Source organism: Fusarium vanettenii (assembly GCF_000151355.1).
Source record: "Fusarium vanettenii 77-13-4 chromosome 12 genomic scaffold NECHAsca_29_chr12_4_0, whole genome shotgun sequence".
NCBI classification, from domain to species: domain Eukaryota; kingdom Fungi; phylum Ascomycota; class Sordariomycetes; order Hypocreales; family Nectriaceae; genus Fusarium; species Fusarium vanettenii.
Window position 1 is genome coordinate 487,333 of NW_003315856.1, and position 24,359 is coordinate 511,691.

Genomic DNA, 24,359 nt, shown 5'->3' on the forward strand with positions numbered 1-24,359 from the left:
TCTGTGTTAAGGGCGCCTCATGTAACTTGTGCGGGCGGTCTTGCTGGATAGACTGGGCTGAGGATGGAGTTAACGGGGGAAAGGAAACCGTTCACACAACCATTGGTTACCTTCCGTCCTAGATTGGCAATGAATGACTCCGTGAAAAGGAATGTCCGAATTATCACCGTCACTTTACTGCAAGGTAGCACTGGCCAATGTAGCTAGCCTCCAACGCGAACCAGCAGGTTTCAACAGTGTTCAAGTCAGAGTATCTAGAAAATCAGAGAGAAAAAGAACCCGCCGAGTTAGAAGCAGAGAATGTGATCAGACGAGCGCATCGAATGACCGAAATAATAGCTAGAAACTCATACAACTCTGCAATTTCTTGCGTTCATGCTTGATGGAATCATCAAGACTGAGGCTCCCGGAGGTAAGCGTAGAAACATCTACTGCCAACCCTTTGTGACAACAGCAGGGATGTCCCTCTTAATTGCAGTTCCAAAGAGAGAGACAAATTCTACTCGCTTCTGGTGTTTGCTTGACAGTTCATGGGAACCCAATCCCTTTCGAACGCTGCTTGACGCAACAAGAGGTGTGAATGAACAAGTGACTCCAAGAGGGTAATTATGGTACACCTTATACTCGCGGGCCTAGACTGTCAGAGGGGCCCACGATTGATGAATTTCACAGGGCAGTTTCAATTGGAATGAATAAACTCAATTAAAATAATACAAGAATGAAGATAAGCTGCCTGATGCCAACCTTTCTGTTCCGACTTCAAACCATTTCGGATTGCGCCTCCTGAGTCTCTTGCTGGACAGGATCCTCTTTTAATTCCTCTCCCTCTACCTGCTCCTTAATCTGAGGACTGAAAGTCTCGTTAAACCCGAACTGCGACCAGCGAAGTGGAACTAGCAGAACAAGAATGGCTACAACCACAACCATATAGTTCATGGTGCGTCCTGTAACCGGCATAGAAGTAGGGAAAAGTAAAATGACAGAAAAGAAGGCCACAAGCAGAGTAGAAGCAGCATTGATGGCGTATCCATAACTTCCGAAACCCGACCGCTTAGTGGCTAGACGCCCACGCCCAAGAATGAATATCGCTGCTTGTGGAAGAGCGAGCGTGATGTTCTGGAAGAACACTGCAAGGTTAGCCAAGGAGGCATGAGTGAAACCTGGGATGCAAAATAGGAAGATAGCTGGGATCTGTAGGCCGAACATGAGGGCGGAGGCCCTGAGAGGACTGCCCCGGTCGAGCCTGGTGAGATGCGAGGTCTCGAGGCCGCCGCATTTGGCAAAGGACCAAATGACGCGACCCGAAGAAATGAAGAGGTTAAGGAGCATATTGTAGAACACCACAAGATACAGGAGCGCCCAGAAGGTTACCAGAGCCTTGGGGTTTGGCGCGGCCTCGGAAGTCTGTTTATAAACTTCTAGGATAGGCAATTCGGCCTGTGCAACGGCATCAATGTCCGTGATACCAAGGCCCAGAACAATGGCCCACGATACGGCCGCCCCTGCAGAGAAGGATCCAGCATAACCGATGGCATTGGGGACCATGAACCATGGAACTCGGATTTCTCTTGCTAGATGAGCTGGAGAATCGAGACCAGAGAAGGCTGCTAGACTGGAGGTAATGGCAATGATCATTGCCCATCCATCAGGCCACCCGCTGGTATTCCGGAACCCGCCAGATTGCCACCAGGTCAGTTGCCCCAAGCCAGCGAGAATCAGGGAAACAACAAAGCCACATAACGACAATCCCAAGGTGAAAGAACCTAGAAACCTGATGAAAGTAGGGAAACGTGTACTAGAGACCAAGGCAAGTGCACACAGAAAGAGGTGAATCAACATGGCATGCCATACGCTTGGGGCGTAATCGGCGTGCCAAAGACTAATCAGCTGGAGAACCATCTTCGCCATGAACCAACCACACGATGCAATGGCTGCCATGAAATAGTAAATCGTGAAATATCCAGTCAAGAAGGAAGCAAACCGACATGAGCGTGGGAAAACCCTGTACACGACCCTGAACTGACCACCTGCTGAAGGAAAGGCCGAGGCCAACTCCATATAGCCCATGTGAATAATGGCCATGATTACGACAGCAGCAATCACTGCACAGAAGAGGCCATAGTTGCCACCACAAAGCAGCGGCACTGCCATGGTAGCTCCTACAACCATCCATGAATTTGCAGTGTTGTATGCAAACACTGCCGCAGTGTACGAACCGAAGCGCACGCGCAGTCGTTGGTCAGCCGGGATCGACATGGTGGATTGGATTGTGATGTCGGGTAATGTGTTAGGTTGAGGATTCAGAGTAGGAACAATGACTGTTGGATTATGCTGGGGAAGCTTGCAGCGTTAAGTAGCATCTACTATCCTTTGTTAAGGATGTTCTTGTCTACCCAGACAAGAGGTAGGAGTAAAAGACTGCCCAAGGGCAATAGAGGAACAGTGATCAACGTCGAAACACGACAAAGAGATTACACAACGAAACTGAACAAGACCTATAACAAGAGAACAAAACGAATTTAATTATTACGAAACAATGGAGCTTGCTTAAATTGCAACCGATGAGATAGTAAGCCAGTAGCATAGACTGGAGCCTTGCAGTGGGCCATGCCCTTGCAATGATAACGGTGAAGTCCTCCGGCTGCTGACTTGGAATGAAGCCTCCAATACCTAGGCCCGACAAAGTCGTGATATTGGACATCGCCAGGAGAATGAGACAGGATGGCAAAGACTTCAACATAAAAAAGGCACGTAATCGAGTAGAAAAGCTAGACTTGGCAGTTTGGTTTGGGATATGATCTCGCGAACATAGCCGTTGATGACAAAGAGAATCGGTAACATGTGTCTAGCACGAAGAGTCGAAGCGCTGTCAGCCTTGTTCAGCTTTCCAAGTAGAACAGAAAGCCTTGCCGTTTCCACAATGGGCCTCGGGTAGTGTGAAGAGGCAAGGGCAAAATTCAGTCATTTTGCAGTTGACCATTGAGAGCCTACCTGCTTGCTATGCCTCAACTTGGTAGTCGTGTCTACCCTCGTCGGTCGAATAACTTTCTTTAATGCACACTGGAGAGACGCTTAGATTCCCTGACTGAATTGAAATGACAGTATGAGAATGCTCTAGGCTCTGTCTGGTTTTGCCGAGTTCCAATAAACCCCTCATAGGACTTGCGGGAGCAGAGACACTCCGCTTGACCGTAAGAAAGATGGCTTGCAGCTGAATGAGAGACAAGGCAGAAAATCGCAAAATGGCAACACAATAGTCCCCGAAGTACGCCACCGAGGATCGGGCTGAGGCTGACACCGAAGCCCTCATTATTCACACCACGTCTCATTGGACGTTTGCCTTGCTGAGCTCTTCAATTTTCCACGGACCAACAGTCCAAGAATTCAATTACGTAGCTGTATTCCTTCAGCTGAAGTCCTCTTTTCCTAGATGGGCGCCCGACAGGACTCATTTGAGTTAAGCATATCTGCACGTTCCGCCATCTTTCGGCAGTAAGCAAGCCACTTTCAAGGCCTCGTGATGTCTTTACAGTAGCATCCGGGCAATGCCACACTCCGGCTTGGACAGGTAGCTCCCTAGAACGTGGCTTAACAGGCATTGCTATTTCCAGGCAAGCGTCGTTTGCTCGAGTTCTCCGTCCCTAGGCGGATGGCTTCAAGTCAATAGCTCGACGCCGCTTTATCTCTATTGGCCGCCTTTTGGTGATATCACGTTTCCCCGCCTTTTCCCGTCTTTCGATTGCGATCTCAACCTTGCCATGGCTGATGGCGGAGCCGCCTGTTTCTGGCTGTGCTCAACGCCTTTCTTGTGATGCGAGGGATGTGCTGCGCGAGCGCTATTTTTGACCCTGGAAGAGATGGGCGTAATCTGTCTTGGCGACGGTAGACGGAAGAGTCGGATACCGAGTCTCGTTGCACATTATCCTTCTTCCAGAATATTGTCAAGTATAAGAGATGGCCTTGGTCCTCGATAGAAAGTCATTATTCAGACAACAACCTCTCAAGAACCAACACAGCAATCACTTCAATACACATCTCTACCTTTCATCCTTTCCTCTCCATCAAGTTCAAGATGCTCTTCAAGACTCTTGTCGCTACTGTCTTCGCCGCCGCCTCCGGCCTGGCAGCTCCTCTCACAGCTCGGGATGATCCTTTCTTCGCTCCCTCTGCCATCTGGCAATACAATGTCCGCAACGGTGCCATCTCCTCTGCAACTGAGGGTCTTGTCTCCAAGTCCACCAGCAACAATGGCAACGACATCACCACACTCCTGACTTTTACCTACCCCTCCGAGGCTGAGGGCAAGCAGTGCCAGTTTGCCTTCTATCTCGACGATGGAGCCACACTCACTGGCAGCAAGAAGCTCGATCTCTTCACCAGTAACAGCCCAGCTCCCGGACCTACCTCCGGCTGGGGTCCTGGAAACCAGCGCAACATCCACCTCGGCCGTCTCAGTGCTAGCCTCGGCTCGTTCGCCACATGGGATGCCACATACAGCACCTACCTCACCGAGAAGACAGACTGCAAGGCTTCCGGCACAACTGAGGGATTTGAGCTTGTTGGTGTCTACGACAACGACGTGGTCTCCTGGAACCCCGATGTTGCTGGCCCCCGGATCATCTACACTTAAAAGTTGGAGTTTAGCGGCACATGCCTTTTCCCTTCACGACTGTCATTAATATCCGTTACCAACTTTTCATGTTGGCTACCATTTAGAGGCACCGATGGCATATAACGAGATGCACGAACATTGATGGATGAGGACTTCATGATCACTCCCTACAGGCTCTTTAGACGGAGCTATAGATACTTGTTTTGTAATTAGGTTTCAGCCATTTGTAATGATATTACCCTTTGCGACGATTGACATCACATTTACCCAAAACGAAAGGTGTGAAAAGTCAATTGAAGGTCAATTACAGTAGGCCTGAGCGATTCATGGCTCCACAGCGTTGGCAGTAAGCCGACATTTCATATTACCGAGCTCAAGTACCTTTCATGGGTCTCGACTTTGGCTGCTTGGGTCAGCTCAGGCAGGCTGGCTGATCCAGGCCTTTTCGATGTCTATTCGAAAGCCTTGGCGAGACTACCCAGGAGATGCGGGGGTCTCTCTAACCCCGAACTCTGTCGAGGTGCGGCTGAGTTTTGAGACATATTGGTCAATGGACTCCGCGTGATGAATCTGACGATCGTAAGCGACATTTGCACTTTGATGCAAGTATCAGCCTCCAAATCTGGTACTACCGCCTGTTTTCAAGAAAAGATGCCGCCTAGCCGAGTGACCGCTTGTGTGATGCTCAAGTGCAGGAGGCTTTAGGACTTCAGTTCAGCGCTGTGACCGAACATACCAGAATGCAAGGCTGAGATCGCACCTCCGCGAAAAAAGGAATATTCAGGCTGTCAAAATCAGGATGGCATAGAATCATAATCAGCTATTCCGTGAGAGCATCGAAAACCTAATCGTAAATCCACACACAAAAACGGCTTAGAAACGGATCCCACAACTACGCTCCCAGGTCTTCGTATCAATTCATGTTAACAGATGAATGACGGTGATATGAGTGGGAAAGCTTGATTGAGAAGAAAGAGAAGGTTCATTCAGTCTGCTTGTATTACATAGGTAGAAAGGTATGATGAGTCCAAATATTAAGGCTTGTGAGCGTGACAATGGAAGAGAGACCACCCAGTGGCTTGTTGACAGGTTGGGTTTCCAAGATTGAGCAATCTGTTGCATCCAAGACATAACGGAAGATGAAGAGGAAAGTTTTCTGTTGCTTAGCCCAAGGTTCCGTGGGTCAACTGGATAGTGACTCCATGCTCAGTGTGAGCGTCAGCAACAGGCAGAGTGACGATAGTGGCACGATAATTGTTGTTGGTGTCGCTTGCAACCTTGTTGTTGGCCGATGAGACTTTGACCGAGCTGAGATTTGCAGAGGGGTCGTGCCAGAAGACCAGTGTGTACTTGGAGCCTACGATGTCCGAAAGGTCGCCGTACTTGTTCCAATTCGAGCTGATGGTCACCGTGCGCGCAAACTGGACGGAGTTGTTTTGGTTGGAGATGTCAGTCTCCTATCGGAAGTGTTAGCGTCGTAATTATTTGAAAGCAAATGCATGACTTGCCTGTTCGATCAAGACTTCACAGTACTTGCCCGCCGCTTTCGAGTCGCCAATCTTCAGCCCCGGGACAGGTGCCTCTGGCGCGCTCTCTCTGGAGATGCCGTCGTCAAGGTACATTTTGTATTGCTGTGCAGCATTAGACTCATAACCAAGGTCAGGTGATCTTGACTGGAAGCCTACCCTCTTCTTCCCTGGGTAGATGTGCAAGGTGATCGGATTGGCTGGCTGTTGAGTGAGAGATGGGTCGGGAATGTAGTCTCTGACCTGGATCTTGGGGATGATGGCTCCTAATCCTTGTCAGTAGCTGTACCTACAACTTTGGAGTAGATGACCTACCCTCACGAATATACATGGGCGTGATGTACGGCAACTGAGAGTCCTGATCACTGATGAGGCAACTGTACTCGATTCGACTTCCGCCATCCGCCGCAGCGGGCAGAGCAACGCCGATGGGGTCATCTGGACGCAGATTCATGGGATACCACTTGTCAGGATATGGCAGATAGAGCTTGCGGGTTTGGCGTTTGCTCTCCGGGAAAAGAGCTGGCGCCACGAGCAAGTCGTTTCTGACCATGTACTGGCTTCGGGTGAAAAACTGGTTCTATGCAAAACAATGAGTTTGCCGTTGTAGATCTCGAAAAGGGGCACTCACGTCTGCCGAGAAGAGACTTCTGTCAACATCATCCGTGATGACCTGTAGAGGTTAGCTCATTTAGTCTTTGGAGGTCAATCGGAGCAAGGAGCGTACCATTGCTCGAGCAATCGGCAAACCATTGACGACGTTCTCAAACATGGCATCATACATCAGCTGCATGAGACTATATCTGAGACGGATGTAGTATCGGCAGACAGGAAGAACAGCTCGGTAGAGCATGGCCTCTCGTCCCTGGTACTTGTCCTTGTTCTCGTCGTAATGCTTCTGGTAGGCATACGGTTCTTGAAACTGCTTCCCGTCCTTTCTCATTTGGCCTTGCTTGGGCCCATCGACCCAGTACCGCTTCTTAGTGTAGTGGTTTCTGGAATAGTGTGAGCCAAAGAAAGGAGTCAAGTCAAGTGTCTCACCTAAACCAAGGTAGAAGAGAGTATGCGCAGTACCATCGAATCAGGAGCTCAGGGTTGGCGTAGTCTCGCTCAGCGTCAATAAACTCAAACCCGCCAACATCCTGGCCAGAGATTGTGATTCCAGACATGCCAAGAGCTAGAACTTGGGCAACTGAGATGTCAAGGAAGTCCCAGGTCGAAGCATTGTCTCCGGTCCAGAGACCGGCAAAGCGGTGGCTGCCAACGAAGCTGCCTCTTCCGATGATGAAGTTGCGTCTGTTCTCTCTCCAAGCGAGCTCAGGGCTGAGCTTGGAGATGTTTTCGAGGCCATGGTAGGTTGCCTTGTGCAAGTTGTAGCTGTACAGGGACCAGATCTCAATCGCCTTTCTCTGCTTCGCGCGATCCGGATCTCCAGACCAACCATCAGAGTCCAGCAACAGTCGGAAGGGCAGACTATGACCGTGTTAGTACGTCCAGAGCTGAATGCTGCTTTGCACTCACGACTTCATATCTCCGTACTCCTCAGCGATACAAGGAGACGTCATGTCCTGCCAGACAAAGTCGAGGCCGCACTCAAAGAGATATTGATACTGCTTCCCCCACCACTTGCGGACATCTTTGTTGTTCAGGTTCGGATAGTGGCCTGGGTGGCCATTTCCCCAGCCGTAGAAGACACCACCATGGAACGGCTTCCCACTGTTGAAGACCTGAGAGAAGTCGTAGTCATCTGACTGGAAGTACGGCGGCTTGTCGTACTGTGGAGCTTTGAAGGTCTGGTTTCCGACACTGAATCCCAAGTAGCGCTGCTGGTAGGCTTGGGGAGCTGATGGATCAATGTCTCGATCGTCGGCGATGAAGTATCCCTTCTGAAGACCCTCGTTGAGAGTGTTATACTCCTGGTTAGGAATCGAGTTAATGTAAGGAGTGATGTTGGTGGAGCACTTGACACCCTTCTCTCGGAGCTTCTTGAACATGTTGACGGGATCAGGGAAGTGATTGTCTCTCTTGTCGATAGTGAATGTGCGATAGTCATCCTGCATGTCAACATCGATGTGCATGCCATCGAGCGGGAAACCGCACTTGCGGTATTCTTCAACAGCTTCGAGGACCATCTCCTGGTTGTCGTAACCGTAGCAGCCTTGGTGGTACCCCAGCACATATCGTGGCTTGAGCCTCGGAGTGCCGACAATGGAGGTGTACGATTGAATGAGCTGTTGCATGCTGTCAGCTGCCACCATGATGCAGTGGAAACTGTTGAATCTGGTAGCCACTCGGATCGCGTTCTGGTCCTTGACACCGACATCAACACATATGTGAGAGTAGTTGTCGATGAAAGTGGCAAGCTGAGACTGGTATCCGGGATGAGAGTCAACTTCGATCCAGAAAGGCTCTGAATGGTATAGTGGCTCCCGATCATCAAGAGGTCCTTGGCCATACACATTCTGATAGCGCATGTTGTCAAAGTCTGAGAGCGTTAGAGCCATAATATTCAAGGCACTGCGCCACTTACTGAAGTAGTTCATGTATGTCTTCTTCTTGAAGAGATGCTTGCCTCCCTGCTCTCCGAATCCCATGAAATCAGCCGTGACCGACTTTTCCACAGAGAGAACAGTTGCATTGTTTTGGTACTGAAGACCGCGTGGTTTGGTCTTCCAGATGACCGCAGCCTCAGCACCCGGAGAAGTCTGCAACTTCAGCTTGTCGCTGGTGGTGGCATCAAGACTCTGCAAAACTGGCAGCTTCTCGACCGGAGACTGGCTCTTGAGGACCCGGACAGCGGTGATTTGAAAGGGGTCCCGCTGAACCCATAGTTGAAGCTTCACCTGTCTTTGGTCTGTCTTGGGGCTCATAACAGACTGGAGGATGTAGTACTTGGGATCTTCAATGATCTCAACAGCCCAGTCAATATTCTCAACGGCATCGAGAGTGCTGATGAGGAGGCTAAGGGTATCTCGAATGATCGTGCGACTGCCGATCGTCAGCATGGCATTTCTAGGACAAATTATAGGGACGGGTGTAATGGCTCACCTGTTGTAGTCTGTGAACTCAGATCCCTTTCGATTGTTGGGATCAAACCGGATTCTCCAGACTTGAGGTCGCATGAATTGGACCAAGAGCAGGGAATCATCGTTGAAGCGAAAGATGGCCCCATGGCTGACAGCAGGGTTTGGCTTGCCATCGTCCAGCAATTGATCTGATGGCTGAAGGGATACAGCGGCAGGCTGCTTTACTCCGCCAGAAGGGGAGTCAAGGCCCTGAAAGAAGTCATCGGCCTTGACAAAGATGTAGGGGTCTCTGAGCTTGGTAGCTTCGAATTCACCCATCTTGGCTGCTGATGAAGGACTGTATGAGCAATGAGTGATTGGTGAGTGAGGGGAGATTACTATCACAGGGAAGAGCGAGCTGCCGATTATTATGGCTTAATCGGTGTCACCCAAGCTGGTTCCCCGCTTATGCTGTGTGACTACAACGTAGCACATCGTTTCTCAAGTCATATCATTCCATAACGCCCAAGACGCGTGTCTCTACTCTCCACAAACAGATTCGGTCGAAGAATACGAGACTATCTGGGGAAGAGTTACATAAATGTGAACTGCCGACATAATTGAGCTCCTAGAATGGATTGCTGCTTCGACCGGTGAAGGTATAAGGGGTGACACAACCTTGATCGTCAGTCGTCGCAAAGTAAACAAACATGATCAGATTCATCTCTTGATGAGACGCGGGGAGATCGCCGTGCTACTATTGGTTGGCTAAGCCACTCAATTGATGAGGAGGAATGTGATGGTGAAGGCCTGTGTAGCACAAGCCCTGAAAGCATGTCAGGCCGACTCCATACCCAGGTGTCGAATTAGGTCTACCATACGCAGCAAATAACCAGAATTGGCCTCGGTTTGTTGTAGAGCGGACCTCAGCCTTCTCCGTTAAATCCAACGGTCTCAATGGTGTTCATGTCAGCCTGCAGAGTGCGTTTTGAGGCCACCCACGATATGCGCCACCCATTGACCTGAACATAATGTTATTGGCCAATGGTTCCGGGAAGGATCTTCGACATCCGACTGAATCATTGAGGGGTTGCAATGTACTGACCATACCCAAAGAATCCGGAATGCCTCAAGGAGATATTCCTGCATGACATTGGTTCAGCCGCTCAGAGCGATGCAATGATGGCTGCTTGGCAAGTTACTCTATGCCTACGCATCGATGCATGAAGCTCCTGAAGGAGAATTTCTTGGAACTTTTCATCCGCCATTTTCAAGTCTTTGCTTGTGGATTGGCCATGGGCGCCAAACGGACAGGTGCTTGGAATGCCGCCCTGTTTTTGGTCCTAGTGAGTTTGACATTTAATGCCCATGAATCAATATCTTGAAACACACGCTATGCATCTTGGTTTACATTGCGATCCATGTAATAATGCTGTTCATAGTTAGAAAAACACAACTGCGAATCAAGGGCTAATGACCAGATTGCGAGATGGTGATATCCAAGATATTATAGGCGCTAAGAAAGGTAGGATGAGCCTTTTTCTAGTATTATTGAATAACTAAAGAGTTTCCTTCTTCTGATCTCATTCAACATCAGTGACTTTCCGGGCGTTTAAACCCATCGGAGCTACCTATAGTGATTAATTCATCCATTAAGTTTAACCGTAGGTGATACTAATAGCGTCCAATACATGTTCAAGGAAAGGCCTATTAGATGCTTTCTAACACGCTTAGTTGTCCTATTGTATCATTTGGCCAGTCGTTGTATTAGCATTAGCTGCCCAAGGTTACGACACCGAGTTCAAGAGTAAGCAATCGTTCCCTACAATTTGGTATTTCTACACCAAGGGCTTTTATATCTTCGCTTCAGTTACACACAGGTGAGTCGGGTATTTAGTCGAAGATTTTAAAGGTTATGAGTGACATGCCCATCTCAGGTCTCTAGAATCGCGCACCCTTGCCTAGATGCTCAAGAATATGTCAAGCCATCCAAAGTAGATCAAGGTCTTTGAATGTCTCCTAAAGCACTAGTATTAATACCGATTTACAAAATTGATATTATGCACACAACAAAGGTACATCAGCGTTGTGAAGGTCCATGTTCCAGGCTGCTTCCACACTTTCTTGGTCCTAGATGCCAGTGACGTGTGTCAGCCGCGAAGGCGTGAGCCCGATTAAATAGTAGACTAAGAATAGTACAGAATTTAGCTACTATAGTAGGCTTTGCATTGACGAAAGGGTTCTCTGAAAGCTCACGGTGAAAGGCCCTGATAGCTATCGTTCATTACTTATGATTACATCTCCACAAGGAAGGACATTGATGACGGACTAACAATGGGAAAGGTGGGCAAGCTTTATCAGATGAATCATACTAATTAGTGTCTTCAATTCAAAGCAGATTCGGCTATTCCTGCTTAAAAAGGTGTGCCATGGGACTGAGAAACATCCAACCATGTGTGAAGAATGCAGGACATGTCGATGCAGTTGTGAAGTATTGGAGCTTGATCGAAAGCTCTTTTATATAATCTACATATTACGAGATGTTGGGGAGAATGATGAAGAGGTTATTTCAACTTCTATTATTCTAATGTTGACGTTAAACGTTGACCGAGCGAGACAGGCGATTGCTGCCGATGTCGAGGGAGCCATGCAACGTTTCAGAAAATGGGTGCCGGTGGCCGTTTGGCATACAGAATAAGCCCTCTTTGTCAGCTTTATTGCCTTAAAATAGTCGAAAATGCAGCCGTATCTCTAATGAATATTGTTTCGCTGGATTTGGGGCTCAGCAAGGGGCTAACCCGCCTAAGCCTCCCTGTCAGCATGCTTCGATGCGAACTTGTCAGGTAAGCTTATTGTGCATTGCAGCCAATATGAGCCTGGGAACTGGTCAGCCGTATCGCGCAGACATTCATAGCTTACCGACTGTCTTGGTTGAACGAGGTCTAGACCCCCCCCTAAGCCAGCCACAAAGTAAGCTTACCCGAACCCCAAGAACAAACGCTTCCCTTACCGCTCATAAGGTGCAGTTGCTTCTTCTAATGAACCTTGAATTAATACCGCGGTCAGGGAGTGAGTTAATAGGAACTCCATCCTCGCTAGGCCCCAAAGGGAGTCACCGTTATAACATTCAGGAAGCCCACTAAGCGGAAGTTGCCATGAGAGCGGACGGTTTGAGGCTGAAAGCAAAGCATGTTTAATCACTTCAGCCAGCCACCATTGGCGTACGCAACAGGGGTCCAAATGGAACGGGCGCAAACAGCTCAGGTGGAAGAAAAGGTAGCTCTTAGTCAAACAGTTTATTAATGAATATTAAATATGCACCAAGTTGTTCGCACAATTGGGGTCTCGTCACATTTCGACGCAGGCCCTGGAGAGGGCCTCCAAAATGGCAATCCCCAAATGGTGACCAGGAGGGATGGAGAATCGAATGAAAAATAATGGAATGTTTAAATCCAGGCATTCGCTCATAATGACGATATGATCGGCAGCTACGAAGTTCATTATGTGACCGTATTAACCGTCCAGCCGATTAAACCTCTATCCCGACCGAGTACTCCATTAGGTTGATGCCTTATTCAGCCTCATATCCCTTTCTCCGCATCTCCGATGCTTTCCTACTCCTCATTTTCACTCTCTTGGTCGTTTTACCTTGGCGTTGTGTTGCTTACATTCCCCATGTCGGCGGGCAGCTCAGACACGGGTGTGTTGTCGTGAGGGGAAGAAGTGGCGGGCAGTTCGGAAACGGGCGAAGCGACTGGCTTATAGTACTCGATGGGAGGACTCTGAGGTGGAGGGCTCATGCCCCCTACAGGCATTTGGCTGTATCGAGGATCGCTTGGGGGAGGCGGGGAGCCCTGGACCGGGTAGCCGGCGTAGTTGTTGTTGTTGTAATCGTAGACGACCGGAGGAGGCACGCCTTGTTGGTAGCCCATTTGCTGTTGTTGTTGCTGAGGAGAGAATCCAGGTGCAGGGGCGGGAGCCGCAGGCGTCGTCGCCACCTCCTTGTTACCCTTCTTGCGTCGAAGGAACCAAAATGCCAATCCCAAGATGGCGATCAGTGCGACACCGCCGACAACGCCTCCAACAATGGCCCCGATTGGAGTACTAGACTTATCATCCGGTTCAGGTGAGGGCTCAGCCGTCTTGGTGACAATTACGACGCCCCTGGTGGTATCGATACTGGTAAGTGTCTGTTCCTCGGTCGTACTACCCGTCGTGATCCTGACAACGGTCGACTCGTAGAAGGGGACCTGTTGTTCGGTCTTGCCGCAGAGGTATATGGATAGTTCGTCGCCATCGCCGCCTTCGAGGGGCTTGATGCCTGTCGCGCAGTACGGGAAGTTGGTATCCTCAGTGCTAAGCCACTCGTTAGTCGATTCATTGCAGTCTTCTTGGCATCAATCAGACGAACCAACAAAGGGCACGCGCGTTGGTACTGTCGCAGCTAGATGCACTGGGGTAACATGTCGTGTAGATGTTCTGGAAGCAGCCGAAATGCGAGCCGATGGTTTTGCAGGTCGTAGTCCAGGCGTTCTCTTCGCCGCATTGCCAGGTAGCCCATCCTATGCAATTGTGTTAGCTCATGAGAAGCTCAAGATAATAAGTAGCAAGAGCCCATACCGTTGTCTGGGAGAGAGTAGTAGCCGCAGGAATCATAGTTGTTTTGGCGACCGAAAAGATCGCGCTGGTGAAGCGTCGCAGGTGCAGTCACCGCCGGGCCAGCCACATCAAACACGGGCGCGACTGCAAGCCCTGTAGGTTGAATCTCAGCCATGGTCGCACAAGCTTGCTGACGGCCAAAGGATCGATAGGTTGTTGATGTGAAAAGGTCGGCTGCTACTCAATGCTGAGAAACACTCAGTGCATGAGATGGGAACGAAACAAGCTGCTTCTTCAGCAGATCGAGGCGGACGAAACTGCAGAACAACAACAGAGGAGGCGGAACCTCCAAATGCTTCTTCTCCCTCGGGGTTTAATAATGGCTAAAAAGTCTTGCTCAAGGATATTGGGCAAGATGGCGTTAGAGATGTGCAGTGGCGCTCCTTCAGCCTGCAGCCAAGAGAACGATGCGCCATTCACAACCTGTCGACAAGGTCAGCCCTCTCGTAAAGAGGAGATTGAAGCAACGGCCTGCGGGGGTTAGCCTGACTCGGATCGACGCCCAGCTGTGGTATTGGAGCCACTACAATCGCTGATGTTGGCTGGGACGATCAGCCACTATTGAGAGGCTGAATGCCGCTTCTGCAAAGGCCCCGTTCTAGGCTTGGAGGCGTCATCCAGCTGCTGTCGGCTGGTGTCTTAATTCAGTTTTCTCCCTCCCCCATAGGCTCCATTACCCCGGCTCGAGGGGATCTGTTCGCCGACTTTGGCTCATGGCGAGAGACTTTATTGTTGAGAGCGACAGGGGAGGTCCCGAAGTGGAAAGCTGAAAAGCACTTTCACACCATCAATATTGGATGTGGAGAGTGATCGTCCTTACACTGTGTGGCAGCTATTCCTTCACACTACGGACGGCCCCCAGACTCTGCCTTGTCTAGTGGTCCAAGAAAAAAATGGCACACTTCGCAAGTCCCTACTCTGCCTTTTAATCCGCTGAATCATAGCATAAAAGGCTTATGATTATAAATCTAAGAATTTATGTAGAGTTTAGAATATTATTTATTTATTTTATATTTTTAATTATTTATTCTGATCTAACTTATGTCTTTATAGCCCGGCAAAGGTCTCATTGCCTACCTGCAGTATGCCATTTATTTCTTGGACTGGGTGCTTGTGAGGCACACACATGCCAAAGACCCCTGTCAATGAATGGCCCAGGCATCAAGATAAGGCTCAAAACAAAGTCAACGAGGCGGATTTAGAGCCTCAGTTTGCACAGCCACTCCACATGGTCAAGCCCAATATTCCCCCGCCTCTCCGCATCTTGACGGTCGGATTGCACATTCAACTTGATGATTGTGTCTCAAATGGCGTCCAGTAGTTCATCTCCAACTTTGAGCCCGTCGCGGTCCCCTATCAGTGACGGAAACACCCTCAATGGGCACACGTGGGATCTCCCTCTGCGACCGGCACCGCCACCTCTACAGTATCACCAACTTGAGCTGAATCAGCGCCAAATCCGGATCTTACGTCTCCTTCCGGGAGAGAGCCAAGACCCTATCCGTTGCACGTTGGAAACTGCATTTCTTGCAGATGATCCGTCCTACCAGGCTCTGTCATATGCGTGGGGCGATCCTCTTGATTGTCGGTCCATCACTGTTGATGGGAGGACAACCAACGTCACTGTCAACCTCTTTAATGCCCTTCGCAGGCTACGGTTATCTGATGATGAGCAACGTCTCTGGGTCGATGCCCTGTGCATCAATCAGGCTGACGACGTTGAGAAATCACACCAGGTCAACCTCATGAGGGACATCTACTCTCGTACAACACAAGCTGTCCTCTGGTTGGGCGACTTTGCCGAGGACTCTGATTCTTCCCGATTGACCTCCAAAAAGCCAAGAACCAACGAAAACTTAATTCCCGAGGAAACAGTCATGGCGGCTTTCACATTTCTCGAAGTCTTGGCTGCTGATCACCACTACGACATCAAGTACGAAGAGCCAGGCCAAGACCTCATAGGGCAAGGAGTCGCCGCAATACTTTCCCTTATCAAGCTTTCTTGGTGGCATCGTGTGTGGACGGTTCAAGAGGCGGTCCTCCCACCCGAGGCCACGCTCATGTGTGGCACCCTGGAGCTTCCGTTTTCCATGCTTGCGCAGGTACGAAAGAACGGTTACAGGCATCGACATAAAGGCTGCTGCGGCTCTTTTGGCCACTTCAAGGATCTTTATGCCCAAATTCGCGGTCTTAACTACATTAAGCGGTCTTCTAAAACACCGGCTCTGATGCCGCTTGCTCTCAACCTTTTCCGATCACGACAAGCATCCGACCCGAGGGATCGAGTGAATGCCTTTCTCGGCCTAGGAAGCAGCATCACAGCTGATTATTCATCATCCTTCGAAGATATCTATAGACGCTCAACTCGGTCTTTGATCGATGAATGCGGCAGCCTTAGCCCGTTACTGAGAATCCCCGAGACGGAACGAAACCCTGCCCTACCGACATGGGTTCCTGATTGGTGTAACGGTGGTGTCCGTAGCCGTCACTCGGAGATTATCTGGATACGAGTCTTTCGCCAATTCTCCGCAGCAGGCTCCCTACAGCCTTTGATGAGGGCCATGGCCTCGGATAAAATACTCAGTCTCCGAGGACTCGTGCTAGACCGTGTTACATATGTCGGAAGAACTCTCAAGAACAGGTACAGGCTAATGGATATTGTCAGTCAGTGGCAAGATCCAAGATATTACTCCGATGCCTTCAACAGTCAGGAATACCCTCGGGGTGGGACATATGAACAAGCCTCCCACCGCGCGCTCCTTGGTGATCTCGAGCCGCTTGCCGATGATGGAAAACCCGGTCGCCATAGATTTCAGTCCGACGAAAATGCAGAGGCATCAGCTCAAAGGCTCTTGGCTTCTACTGAAGATCCGGCGAATTCGGTTATCCATAACAGAAAGGGTATCATCACAGAGTCAGGCATGATTGGGCTTTCAAATCCGGGTGTCAGGGCTGGAGATATTGTGTGCGTCTTGTTGGGAGGCAAGATGCCGTTCATCTTGCGTCGGAAGGAATCACCTGGCGAAGAAGAAGAGGTGTTTTATGAGTATGTTACACACGCTTATGTGCATGGCATCATGGATGGGCAGGTTATGGATGAAGAACGGGAGCTAGAGTGGATAAATCTTGTGTGATAGGGTAAGCGAAGCCAGCGATGGACAAGAAGATGATGCGAAGGATCGATGCTCTACAATGATTGATTTGAACGTATACGACATGTTAGCAGAGCCTGTAAGCGATTTTGAATATTATTAAAGATAAATGATGCGCAATGGTCTCCATTTTCTTATCCAAGGATCTCTGTCAAGGTTCAAGCTAGAGCCGCTGGCTAACGGGCCGCTTAACTCTGTCTAATTTATTAGCCTGCCCGAAACATAAGCTTAATTGGACTGGGAATACGCGGGGATGAGATTGACATGCACGGACAGACGTATTTCATATCAAACACCGATCTAGAAGGAATATGTTTGCTGTGAATGAAGTTTGGAGGGAGATACTATTATCCCCTGGCATCTGCTCCTGTGGACACATGCTTTGTTGCCTCGGCTCAGCGTTATGCAGGCACAAATGCATCGTCTTGACACTAGCCAAAAGCTTCAGGGACCACGATGATGCAGGGACAACAAACCTGTCATCTCATCTCATCAACAAATGGCTTACCAAGCTGTTCCCTCTTCTCTCGACCGGAAAACTGCATTCTTTTGTGCAATAATGAAATATTGACAGGTCACTTATGCTCTTGTGCACGGTTGCAAGCGAGAAAAAAAAGCCCCCCAAATCTCGGCTCGGGTTCCCAAGTCATGCAGCCAGCGTAGCAGCCAACACCCATTATCCTCATAACTGTTGGCCCCCTCGAGCGACCGTCTCCACACGCGTATGCAACGGACCCTCGTTTGTGTCTGCTTAATTCACTTAACCAGGGCTTAATAAGGCTGTGAAACATGTCAATTCGGCGCTGTGGAGTGATTCCTTCTGGGTCGCCCTTTTCCCCTCACGTACGGCAAATCTCTTCACCTGCTGCCTCTTTCGACACCTGGAAGTGACTCTCTGTTGGTCGTGTCCTTTGCCATGTCGTCGCCGAAACAAGCTTCCTCGCCCAAGTCGCCGTCCTCCCCAGGTAAGGGGGCTGAGACTGGGGCGGCCCTCTCTCCTGAGACAGCCGAGCGGTCAGACAATGGCCCAATTGAAGTGGTATGCAGCCCTCCACTTCCGTCTCCAGCCAATCCTTCTCACCCAAGTAGGACGACGATGCCGATTCTACGTACTCTGGGTCGTAGGTTTCCCTGTGAACATCTAGTGTAGCCATCTGTGGACCCTTACATAAACTGCAGCACGCGGGTGACCGATACTGAGTCGCTGAGGACCTCGATCCTTAACTACAAGTGGGAGAATGGCCGCAGATACCACGCCTATAATGACGGCGCATACTGGTTAGAGGTTTCACATGAGTCGTTCCTGTGCATCGCTCACCAATCACAGGGGACCTAATGACGAGCGCCAACAAGAAGCCGAGGATCTCATGTGAGTTTCTACTCTATCGCATACGTAAGCGGAGTCTAATCCTGCAGGCACGAGATGTATCGTATCATCCTGGACGGCAACCTCTATGCTGCCCCTCTTGGAGAGAACCCTCAAGTGGGTATTCGTCGTTCATACCTAGGAGACACCCGTTGACTTGATATGTAGCGTGTCCTTGATGTTGGTTGTGGTACTGGAATCTGGGCCATGTGAGTTACCCATCAAACCAAGTAACCGCACAACTGACTCATCACTTGTGTAGTGAGTTCGCAGATGAGCATCCCTCGGCTGATGTCCTCGGTGTGGATCTCTCACCCATCCAGCCCGGCTTTGTTCCTCCCAACTGCAAATTCGAGGTCGACGATATCAACCAAGAGTGGACATTCCCCGACAACAGTTTTGACTATGTTCACATTCGGGCCATGACTGGCTGTATTCCCGACTGGGTTGAACTGCACAAGAAGGCCTTCAAGTAAGTTGAAATGCTTTCCGAACCTCAGGGTCCAACAACTAATCATATTGTAGGGCTCTCAAGCCCGGCGGCTGGGTAGAGCACGTCGAGCTCTGGGGCATCACCAAGTCCGACGACGGGTCTCTCAAAGACAACTCCCCGCTTAAGAAGTGGGTGGAAGTCTTTGAAAAGATCGGCACCCTCACGGGCAAGGGCTTCTTCTATGGTCACAAGGCAGCAGACTTCCAGCGTGAGGCTGGGTTTGAGAATCTCGTTGAACGAAGACTCAAGATGCCTCTCGGCCCGTGGCCCAAGGACAAGAGACTTAAGACCTGGGGGGCCTGGAACCGTCAGTTCCTTCTGCAGGCTCTTGAGGGATTCTCTATTCGCGGTCTCACTGAACTTCTTGGGGTGAGTATCATTCGTCTTTTCATCTGGGTATTTGGCTGACTCTTCTAGTGGACGTACGACGACGCCCAGATGTTCCTGGTCGAGATGCGAAACGAGCTTTTGAACCCCGCCGTCCACTCCTACGGAGAAGTGTATGTCAATACCCACAGCCAGCTACATATATGAGCCTGACGCGTTTTCTAGGACCATCATTTACAGCCAGAAGCCCGAGGCTACCGCGTGATCGTTGGATCCCCCCCCTTTTTTTGTAAATACCAGAGTCTCATTCGATACAACCTCGGGAGGCATGAGATGATGAGAATATCGGAGTTGTTTAGTTTGACGAGTGCTATTCATGTTGACACATTCCTTCTGCGCATATGGGCGCCGAGCATAATCAGGTTCATGTTGAATCGATTTGCTATTTTTCTGCATTTCTTTTTAGCCTGGAGGTATAGTCTGTCCAACTGGTTTAAACGAGTTCAAATACCACCTCTTCGGGCTTCGTATCGAGGAACTCTCCCTTCATGATACCCTCAACATAAGCATCCCCGAGGAACCGATATTGGCTTCCCTGTGCCCGGAGAACAATAGGTGCCGGTACCGACCAAATGACTGTAACAATATCGCCTTCCTTGACATTTGTGCGTGCCATACCAAGCCTCCCGTAGGCTGTCTTGAATAGAGTCCGCCCCTTCAAATCAGGCTGAGCAATCCAGAAGTTGTTGATTAGTTTATCGGCCGCAGAATCTTTCTCATCTGAATCTGATGAATTGTCATCTTCTGAGCTTGACTCGTCGCCGGACGTTTCACCTTCAGAGTCCACGTCTTCCCACTCATCTTGGCCGTCTGAATCGCCAAGAAATTCTAGGACAGCTTCTGCTTTCTCTAGATCTATCTTTTCGCCTCGGAATAAGGCTCGGATGACCTGCCACATTTCCAGCGGTATATCTTTGTCATCGGGGCGTCCTTCATCCTCATCGAATAGATCTTGAAAGCTTAGCATCACCGTCTTCCAGATGTAGTCTTCTTCGGGCCCTGATTCAGGGCCAAGTCCCATGAAGTCAATGACGGGACGTCCAACCATAGCAAAGGCTCTAGCGACTTCCTTCGCATAGTCGGTCTCATCTGCCCAAGAGACATCGGGTAGAGGAGGCATTACTTGGGTGATGGTATCAACCACGCATCCGAGTCGGCGGAGGACCATGGGATCTTCATCCGGCGATGTTATTAGTTGGGGGTTTGGCGCTCCTTTGCTAGCAGATGCAAAGCAATTGTGTTTGATGGTGTCTATATCGAATCCGCACTTCCCAATAGTTTCGTAATCAGGCGTCCATGAGGGCATTCCAGGCATATTCGTTGGGCGCAGATCGTCCAAAGCTGGTAGGTCTTCCCAGTCCCTATCGTCACCGTCTCCCTTTGGTCGCCACCAGTCGATAAAAGCCTTGGTCGCTCTCGCAAAAACAGTGCCAACCGGTTCAGTATAGTCTGCGTGCAGCCAAAAGGAATCACGTTCTCTGACGACACTGAGTAGCCCAAAAATGAGGTCGCGGGGCTCCGAGGCTAGATACCGGGGTCCAGTAAGAGTGCCGATACCGAGAAGGACATGAACAAGGCTTGGTTCCCGGCCGTTGATTCGATGCTTTCGAAGGAGTAGTGTCGAAGTCGTAAAAAAGGCTCGGCCAAGACCCCATAAGAAGGAAAAGTTGGATAGTTCGTTGAAGATCTCGGTCCATTCCCGAATGACATCTATAGCCTCGATGAAGTATTGGATGGGCATTAATTCATCACCGCAGAGAAGAAGTGCATCTTGGGCCAATGCGACTTCTTGAACAATCCATATACGGCGCCAAAAAGGTCTCTCGAGAAGATTCCGAAGTCCGTCCATTAGAGGATACTTGCTCAACGGACGCTCGTCGTCGCGACGATGAAGCCCAGGCTCTTTATACATCTTGTATAGGAACTTAGCAACGGGGTGCGCATTGGAACGAGGCTTCTTCTTGGTCGATAAGGCTTCATAGAGATGGGGGTTCACTTCGTCCATGTCCCAATCATCCGTGGGTCCCAGTTCATGGACTAACTCGCGCCCATATTCGCACAACAGTTTCATCGCCTTATCGGTTCGTGGAGTTCCTGGGCCAAGCCATAGATATACCAGCTTTGCATTACCGTAAATCTGGTCCATGGCGTTCACCTGCCACGTCTTCTCCTCCAGGTCGGTCTGGTTGATGCAGATCGAGTCAGCCCAAAGCCAAGAAGTGACTCCCGCCCGCAAAAGCTGTCGCAAAAGCGAAACGAGATTCTCGGAGACTATGAATTCTTCGCCGTCGACACTGACTCGAGCCGTGTCGTTGGGATCACCCCAGACATACGACACCGCATGGTAGGGGACTGGGTCGTTGACCGAGGCATGACAAAGCTCAAGATTGATGACCTTGGCCGCAGGGTCGCAAGCAAGTCGTATGAGTCTGATTTCTTTGTTGGCTTTACTGATAGGCTTGTATATGAACATGGTGAGTTTTCAGAGAAGAAGAGTGAAGGATTGAGTGAATTACGTTGAACCCGAAACTCATCTCACCGTCTTTAGCGCCTTCTCCCTGTGGATTAGCCCTGGAATTAATAAGTCTCGGTTGGAGGTCAAAGGCGCCTTGATTTTTATTTAGCGCGTTTCCATCGTTTCACTGAGAGATTACACGAATGCTACTCGCTGCCAAAGCATTGCTATGAAGAACTGGAAATGTCAAGGGGTCTGATTGAGTGAATCATTATCAGCCTTAATCCGCTATTCATGCGCCAAGACATGGAAATCTCAGCAATTTCACCCAAGCTGACCGGGCTCTGAACGGATCTTCCTCCATACCAGCCATGGCGACAGACTTTAATCACTGGGGGAATTGTCATCTCGCAATCAATGACATTACCACAATCCAGGGATTTCCCCTGGTGGCGTAATTAAACCCAAGAACTGCAGAGAAAAGACTTCTGCTACTAAATCAACAGTGACCTTGAGCGACGTTTCTCTCTCGTGGCAATACCTCGTAAAAGTCACTCTTCATAGCGCTACCTGAGCTCAAACCATTGGCCCCCGGGCCCCATATTGCGAAGGAGACTGTGAATGTCTAGATCCAGCACAGTTACTGTGCCCACGAAAATGTGATGACCTTCCTTAGTCTCCCGTAACAACACAGGAAGGTCATAACCATCAAGAAGACAAAGAATATCTCCTCTCTTCGCCCCCAGAGGTGCCCTGCCGAGATAGCCACTCTCGGACTTAAAGAAATTGTATTTCCGCAGTTCCTGGTCGAGGGCTGATAGGATTTGGCTGCGCTTGTCCTTACACCATGACAAGATTTCTTCTTGCGGGGTGCGAGTGAAACCCAGATCTTGCATATCACTACCCGGAAAAGCGAACTCATAAAGCCTGGTCTCCCATTCGTGATGCCAAGGAGGCTCTTTTGTGGTTTCCTGATCAACCTTTTCAAAATCGAGGACGAGAGAAGCAATACCTAGGGCAAGCAAAACTGTTTGTTTAGTAACGGGCTTTGATTTCTTCTCCGTGAGGAGAAGTTGGCAAATGGCCTGCAAAGAGGTGACACCAGACACGTAGTGTGCATGACGTGAAAGAAACGACTTGAGGAATGAAACAAAGTCTCGGGGGCGATTGCAGTCTCGTTCTTCTGAGATTGTGCTGATGGATCCCATCTTGCTTCCCCAGGCGAAGAGACTTTGAGTGTCTTTGAAAACGTAAGGCTTCTCGATAAAAGTTTTCGGGATGTCTTCGTTGGAGCCTGACATAAACCCTACTGGGTGATTGTGGCGGGCATTCTCTGGGTAGTTGGGAGCCCAAGATGGAAGAGTATCAGAAGGGCCAAACAGGCCAATTCCAGCGATTGACAAAAACGACAGTGGCCCAAAAATGTCCACAGTCTCCCCACAAGTGGCGTTCAGCCATCCCGCAACGTATTCGACATACAACTCTGACAGCGGTTTCCCGGTTCTGTAATCGGGTGATAACGGGATCCTGGTGACTCCGAGTAGGCCAGAGATGTAGTCCCTTGGATCAGTCGCCTCTAAATGGCTGGCAAAGCTAGACGTCATCCAGCCAGTGTAGTTACCCAGTTCTTGCGATGCAAGCTTCATTCTGCGCTTTCCGATCTCCGCGAGCTTGAAAACATTCTTGCGACCAAGCTCTTCGATCAATCCCCAGGCTTCATGAGATATGAAGTCTGGTAACCTCTGCCCCATTGTGTTGACTTCGAACGTGAGCCGACTGACGCTGACCGTCACCAGACGAAGATCCTCCCAGCCCAACACTGTGTCTCCTGAGCTCAGCAAGAGCAGCCGATGAGCGAGGACTACCTCTTGGAAAACCCAAACCCGTTTCCAGTATTTCTCTAAGACCAGAGATGCATGCCATGGGTTGTCTCTAGGCGGTGACCCTGGTTCATCCTTGGGGTCCCAAAGGTTGCCATGCTGTCGTAGCCAGTCAAGCCGAACTACTGCTCTGCCAGACAAAATTTCAGCAGAAATTTCGCCATCGGCATGGCCTTTGAGGTTCTCCTTTATTATACACGCGAGTGTCTCTAAGGTTTCAAATGCCAAGGTATAGTCGGTTGGTCCAACCCACGAGTAGACCACCAGAGCTGACGAGTAGATGCGACGCATCAGTTGGACCTGTTCAGATCTCTCGACGAGGTTTGTTTGATCAATGCATATAGCATCGGCCCATACCCTGTCAGTCCCTAACCAAGGCTCGTCCCGGCGGAGGCGAGAGAGGGCTGCAGCGAGATTCTTGGTAACCCCGAGCTTGTAGCCTTGAACAGTGATAATCTCTTGATCTTGAGGGTCGCCCCAGAGGTACGAAAGCGCCGCATACTCTGGGTCGTCATGGAGTGAGACCGTGATCAACTCGAAGCTCCCTGAGCTGTTTGTGGGAAGCTTGAGCACTCGAATTTCGGCTTTTCCAGTATCCAGAGGCTTGTACGGAAAGGCCACTAGCATTTCCATAGCGGAGGATGTGGACATGGCGAAGGCATCAACACCTAATGACCTTTTGTTTGAAATGGTTCTATTGTGTCATTGTTCGGTCGCGTCGTTTTTATCGCTCTGCCGGAAGTAGGACTTGCATCTGTGATGGTAGACACCACGATTCATAGACATTACACGTAGCAAAGCGTGATTGGCCATGTACGGAATGT

The 24,359-nt window shown here is 49.8% G+C and overlaps 9 protein-coding genes across 9 annotated transcripts; 4 read left to right on the forward strand and 5 right to left on the reverse strand.

Moving 5' to 3' along the window:
- Window positions 1-759: 759 nt before the first annotated feature.
- On the reverse strand, window positions 760-2,256 carry NECHADRAFT_87545 (uncharacterized protein; the record flags this gene model as incomplete). The annotated part of the gene is made up of 2 exons (XM_003043391.1): window positions 760-1,931; window positions 2,025-2,256. 2 exons carry the CDS (start codon window positions 2,254-2,256, stop codon window positions 760-762), a joined length of 1,404 nt encoding a protein of 467 aa, XP_003043437.1.
- A 1,816-nt stretch (window positions 2,257-4,072) lies between these two features.
- Window positions 4,073-4,630, forward strand: NECHADRAFT_87546 (uncharacterized protein; the record flags this gene model as incomplete). Its single annotated transcript, XM_003043288.1, has 1 exon — window positions 4,073-4,630. The coding sequence occupies one exon, from the start codon at window positions 4,073-4,075 to the stop codon at window positions 4,628-4,630; it is 558 nt and encodes a 185-aa protein (XP_003043334.1).
- Window positions 4,631-5,775: 1,145 nt separating this feature from the next.
- On the reverse strand, window positions 5,776-9,482 carry NECHADRAFT_97708 (uncharacterized protein; the record flags this gene model as incomplete). The annotated part of the gene is made up of 10 exons (XM_003043392.1): window positions 5,776-6,069; window positions 6,136-6,243; window positions 6,298-6,404; window positions 6,454-6,694; window positions 6,770-6,811; window positions 6,866-7,133; window positions 7,180-7,611; window positions 7,660-8,623; window positions 8,669-9,126; window positions 9,187-9,482. The coding sequence occupies 10 exons, from the start codon at window positions 9,480-9,482 to the stop codon at window positions 5,776-5,778; spliced, it is 3,210 nt and encodes a 1,069-aa protein (XP_003043438.1).
- An 866-nt stretch (window positions 9,483-10,348) lies between these two features.
- On the forward strand, window positions 10,349-11,321 carry NECHADRAFT_87548 (uncharacterized protein; the record flags this gene model as incomplete). Its single annotated transcript, XM_003043289.1, has 4 exons — window positions 10,349-10,489; window positions 10,590-10,668; window positions 10,903-11,023; window positions 11,219-11,321. 4 exons carry the CDS (start codon window positions 10,349-10,351, stop codon window positions 11,319-11,321), a joined length of 444 nt encoding a protein of 147 aa, XP_003043335.1.
- A 1,286-nt stretch (window positions 11,322-12,607) lies between these two features.
- Window positions 12,608-13,917, reverse strand: NECHADRAFT_87549 (uncharacterized protein; the record flags this gene model as incomplete). Its single annotated transcript, XM_003043393.1, has 4 exons — window positions 12,608-12,631; window positions 12,812-13,499; window positions 13,555-13,705; window positions 13,764-13,917. 4 exons carry the CDS (start codon window positions 13,915-13,917, stop codon window positions 12,608-12,610), a joined length of 1,017 nt encoding a protein of 338 aa, XP_003043439.1.
- Window positions 13,918-14,928: 1,011 nt separating this feature from the next.
- Window positions 14,929-17,134, forward strand: NECHADRAFT_87550 (uncharacterized protein; the record flags this gene model as incomplete). Its single annotated transcript, XM_003043290.1, has 4 exons — window positions 14,929-15,011; window positions 15,121-16,848; window position 16,940; window positions 17,060-17,134. 4 exons carry the CDS (start codon window positions 14,929-14,931, stop codon window positions 17,132-17,134), a joined length of 1,887 nt encoding a protein of 628 aa, XP_003043336.1.
- Window positions 17,135-18,134: 1,000 nt separating this feature from the next.
- Window positions 18,135-19,405, forward strand: NECHADRAFT_53587 (uncharacterized protein; the record flags this gene model as incomplete). The annotated part of the gene is made up of 8 exons (XM_003043291.1): window positions 18,135-18,232; window positions 18,282-18,323; window positions 18,371-18,437; window positions 18,489-18,529; window positions 18,583-18,792; window positions 18,846-19,182; window positions 19,231-19,313; window positions 19,366-19,405. Coding segments are annotated over 8 exons (918 nt in total), but the record flags the coding sequence as incomplete, so codon positions are not given.
- Window positions 19,406-19,633: 228 nt separating this feature from the next.
- On the reverse strand, window positions 19,634-21,673 carry NECHADRAFT_87552 (uncharacterized protein; the record flags this gene model as incomplete). The annotated part of the gene is made up of 1 exon (XM_003043394.1): window positions 19,634-21,673. One exon carries the CDS (start codon window positions 21,671-21,673, stop codon window positions 19,634-19,636), a length of 2,040 nt encoding a protein of 679 aa, XP_003043440.1.
- A 548-nt stretch (window positions 21,674-22,221) lies between these two features.
- Window positions 22,222-24,162, reverse strand: NECHADRAFT_53535 (uncharacterized protein; the record flags this gene model as incomplete). Its single annotated transcript, XM_003043395.1, has 3 exons — window positions 22,222-22,867; window positions 22,955-23,229; window positions 23,443-24,162. 3 exons carry the CDS (start codon window positions 24,160-24,162, stop codon window positions 22,222-22,224), a joined length of 1,641 nt encoding a protein of 546 aa, XP_003043441.1.
- Window positions 24,163-24,359: the final 197 nt, after the last annotated feature.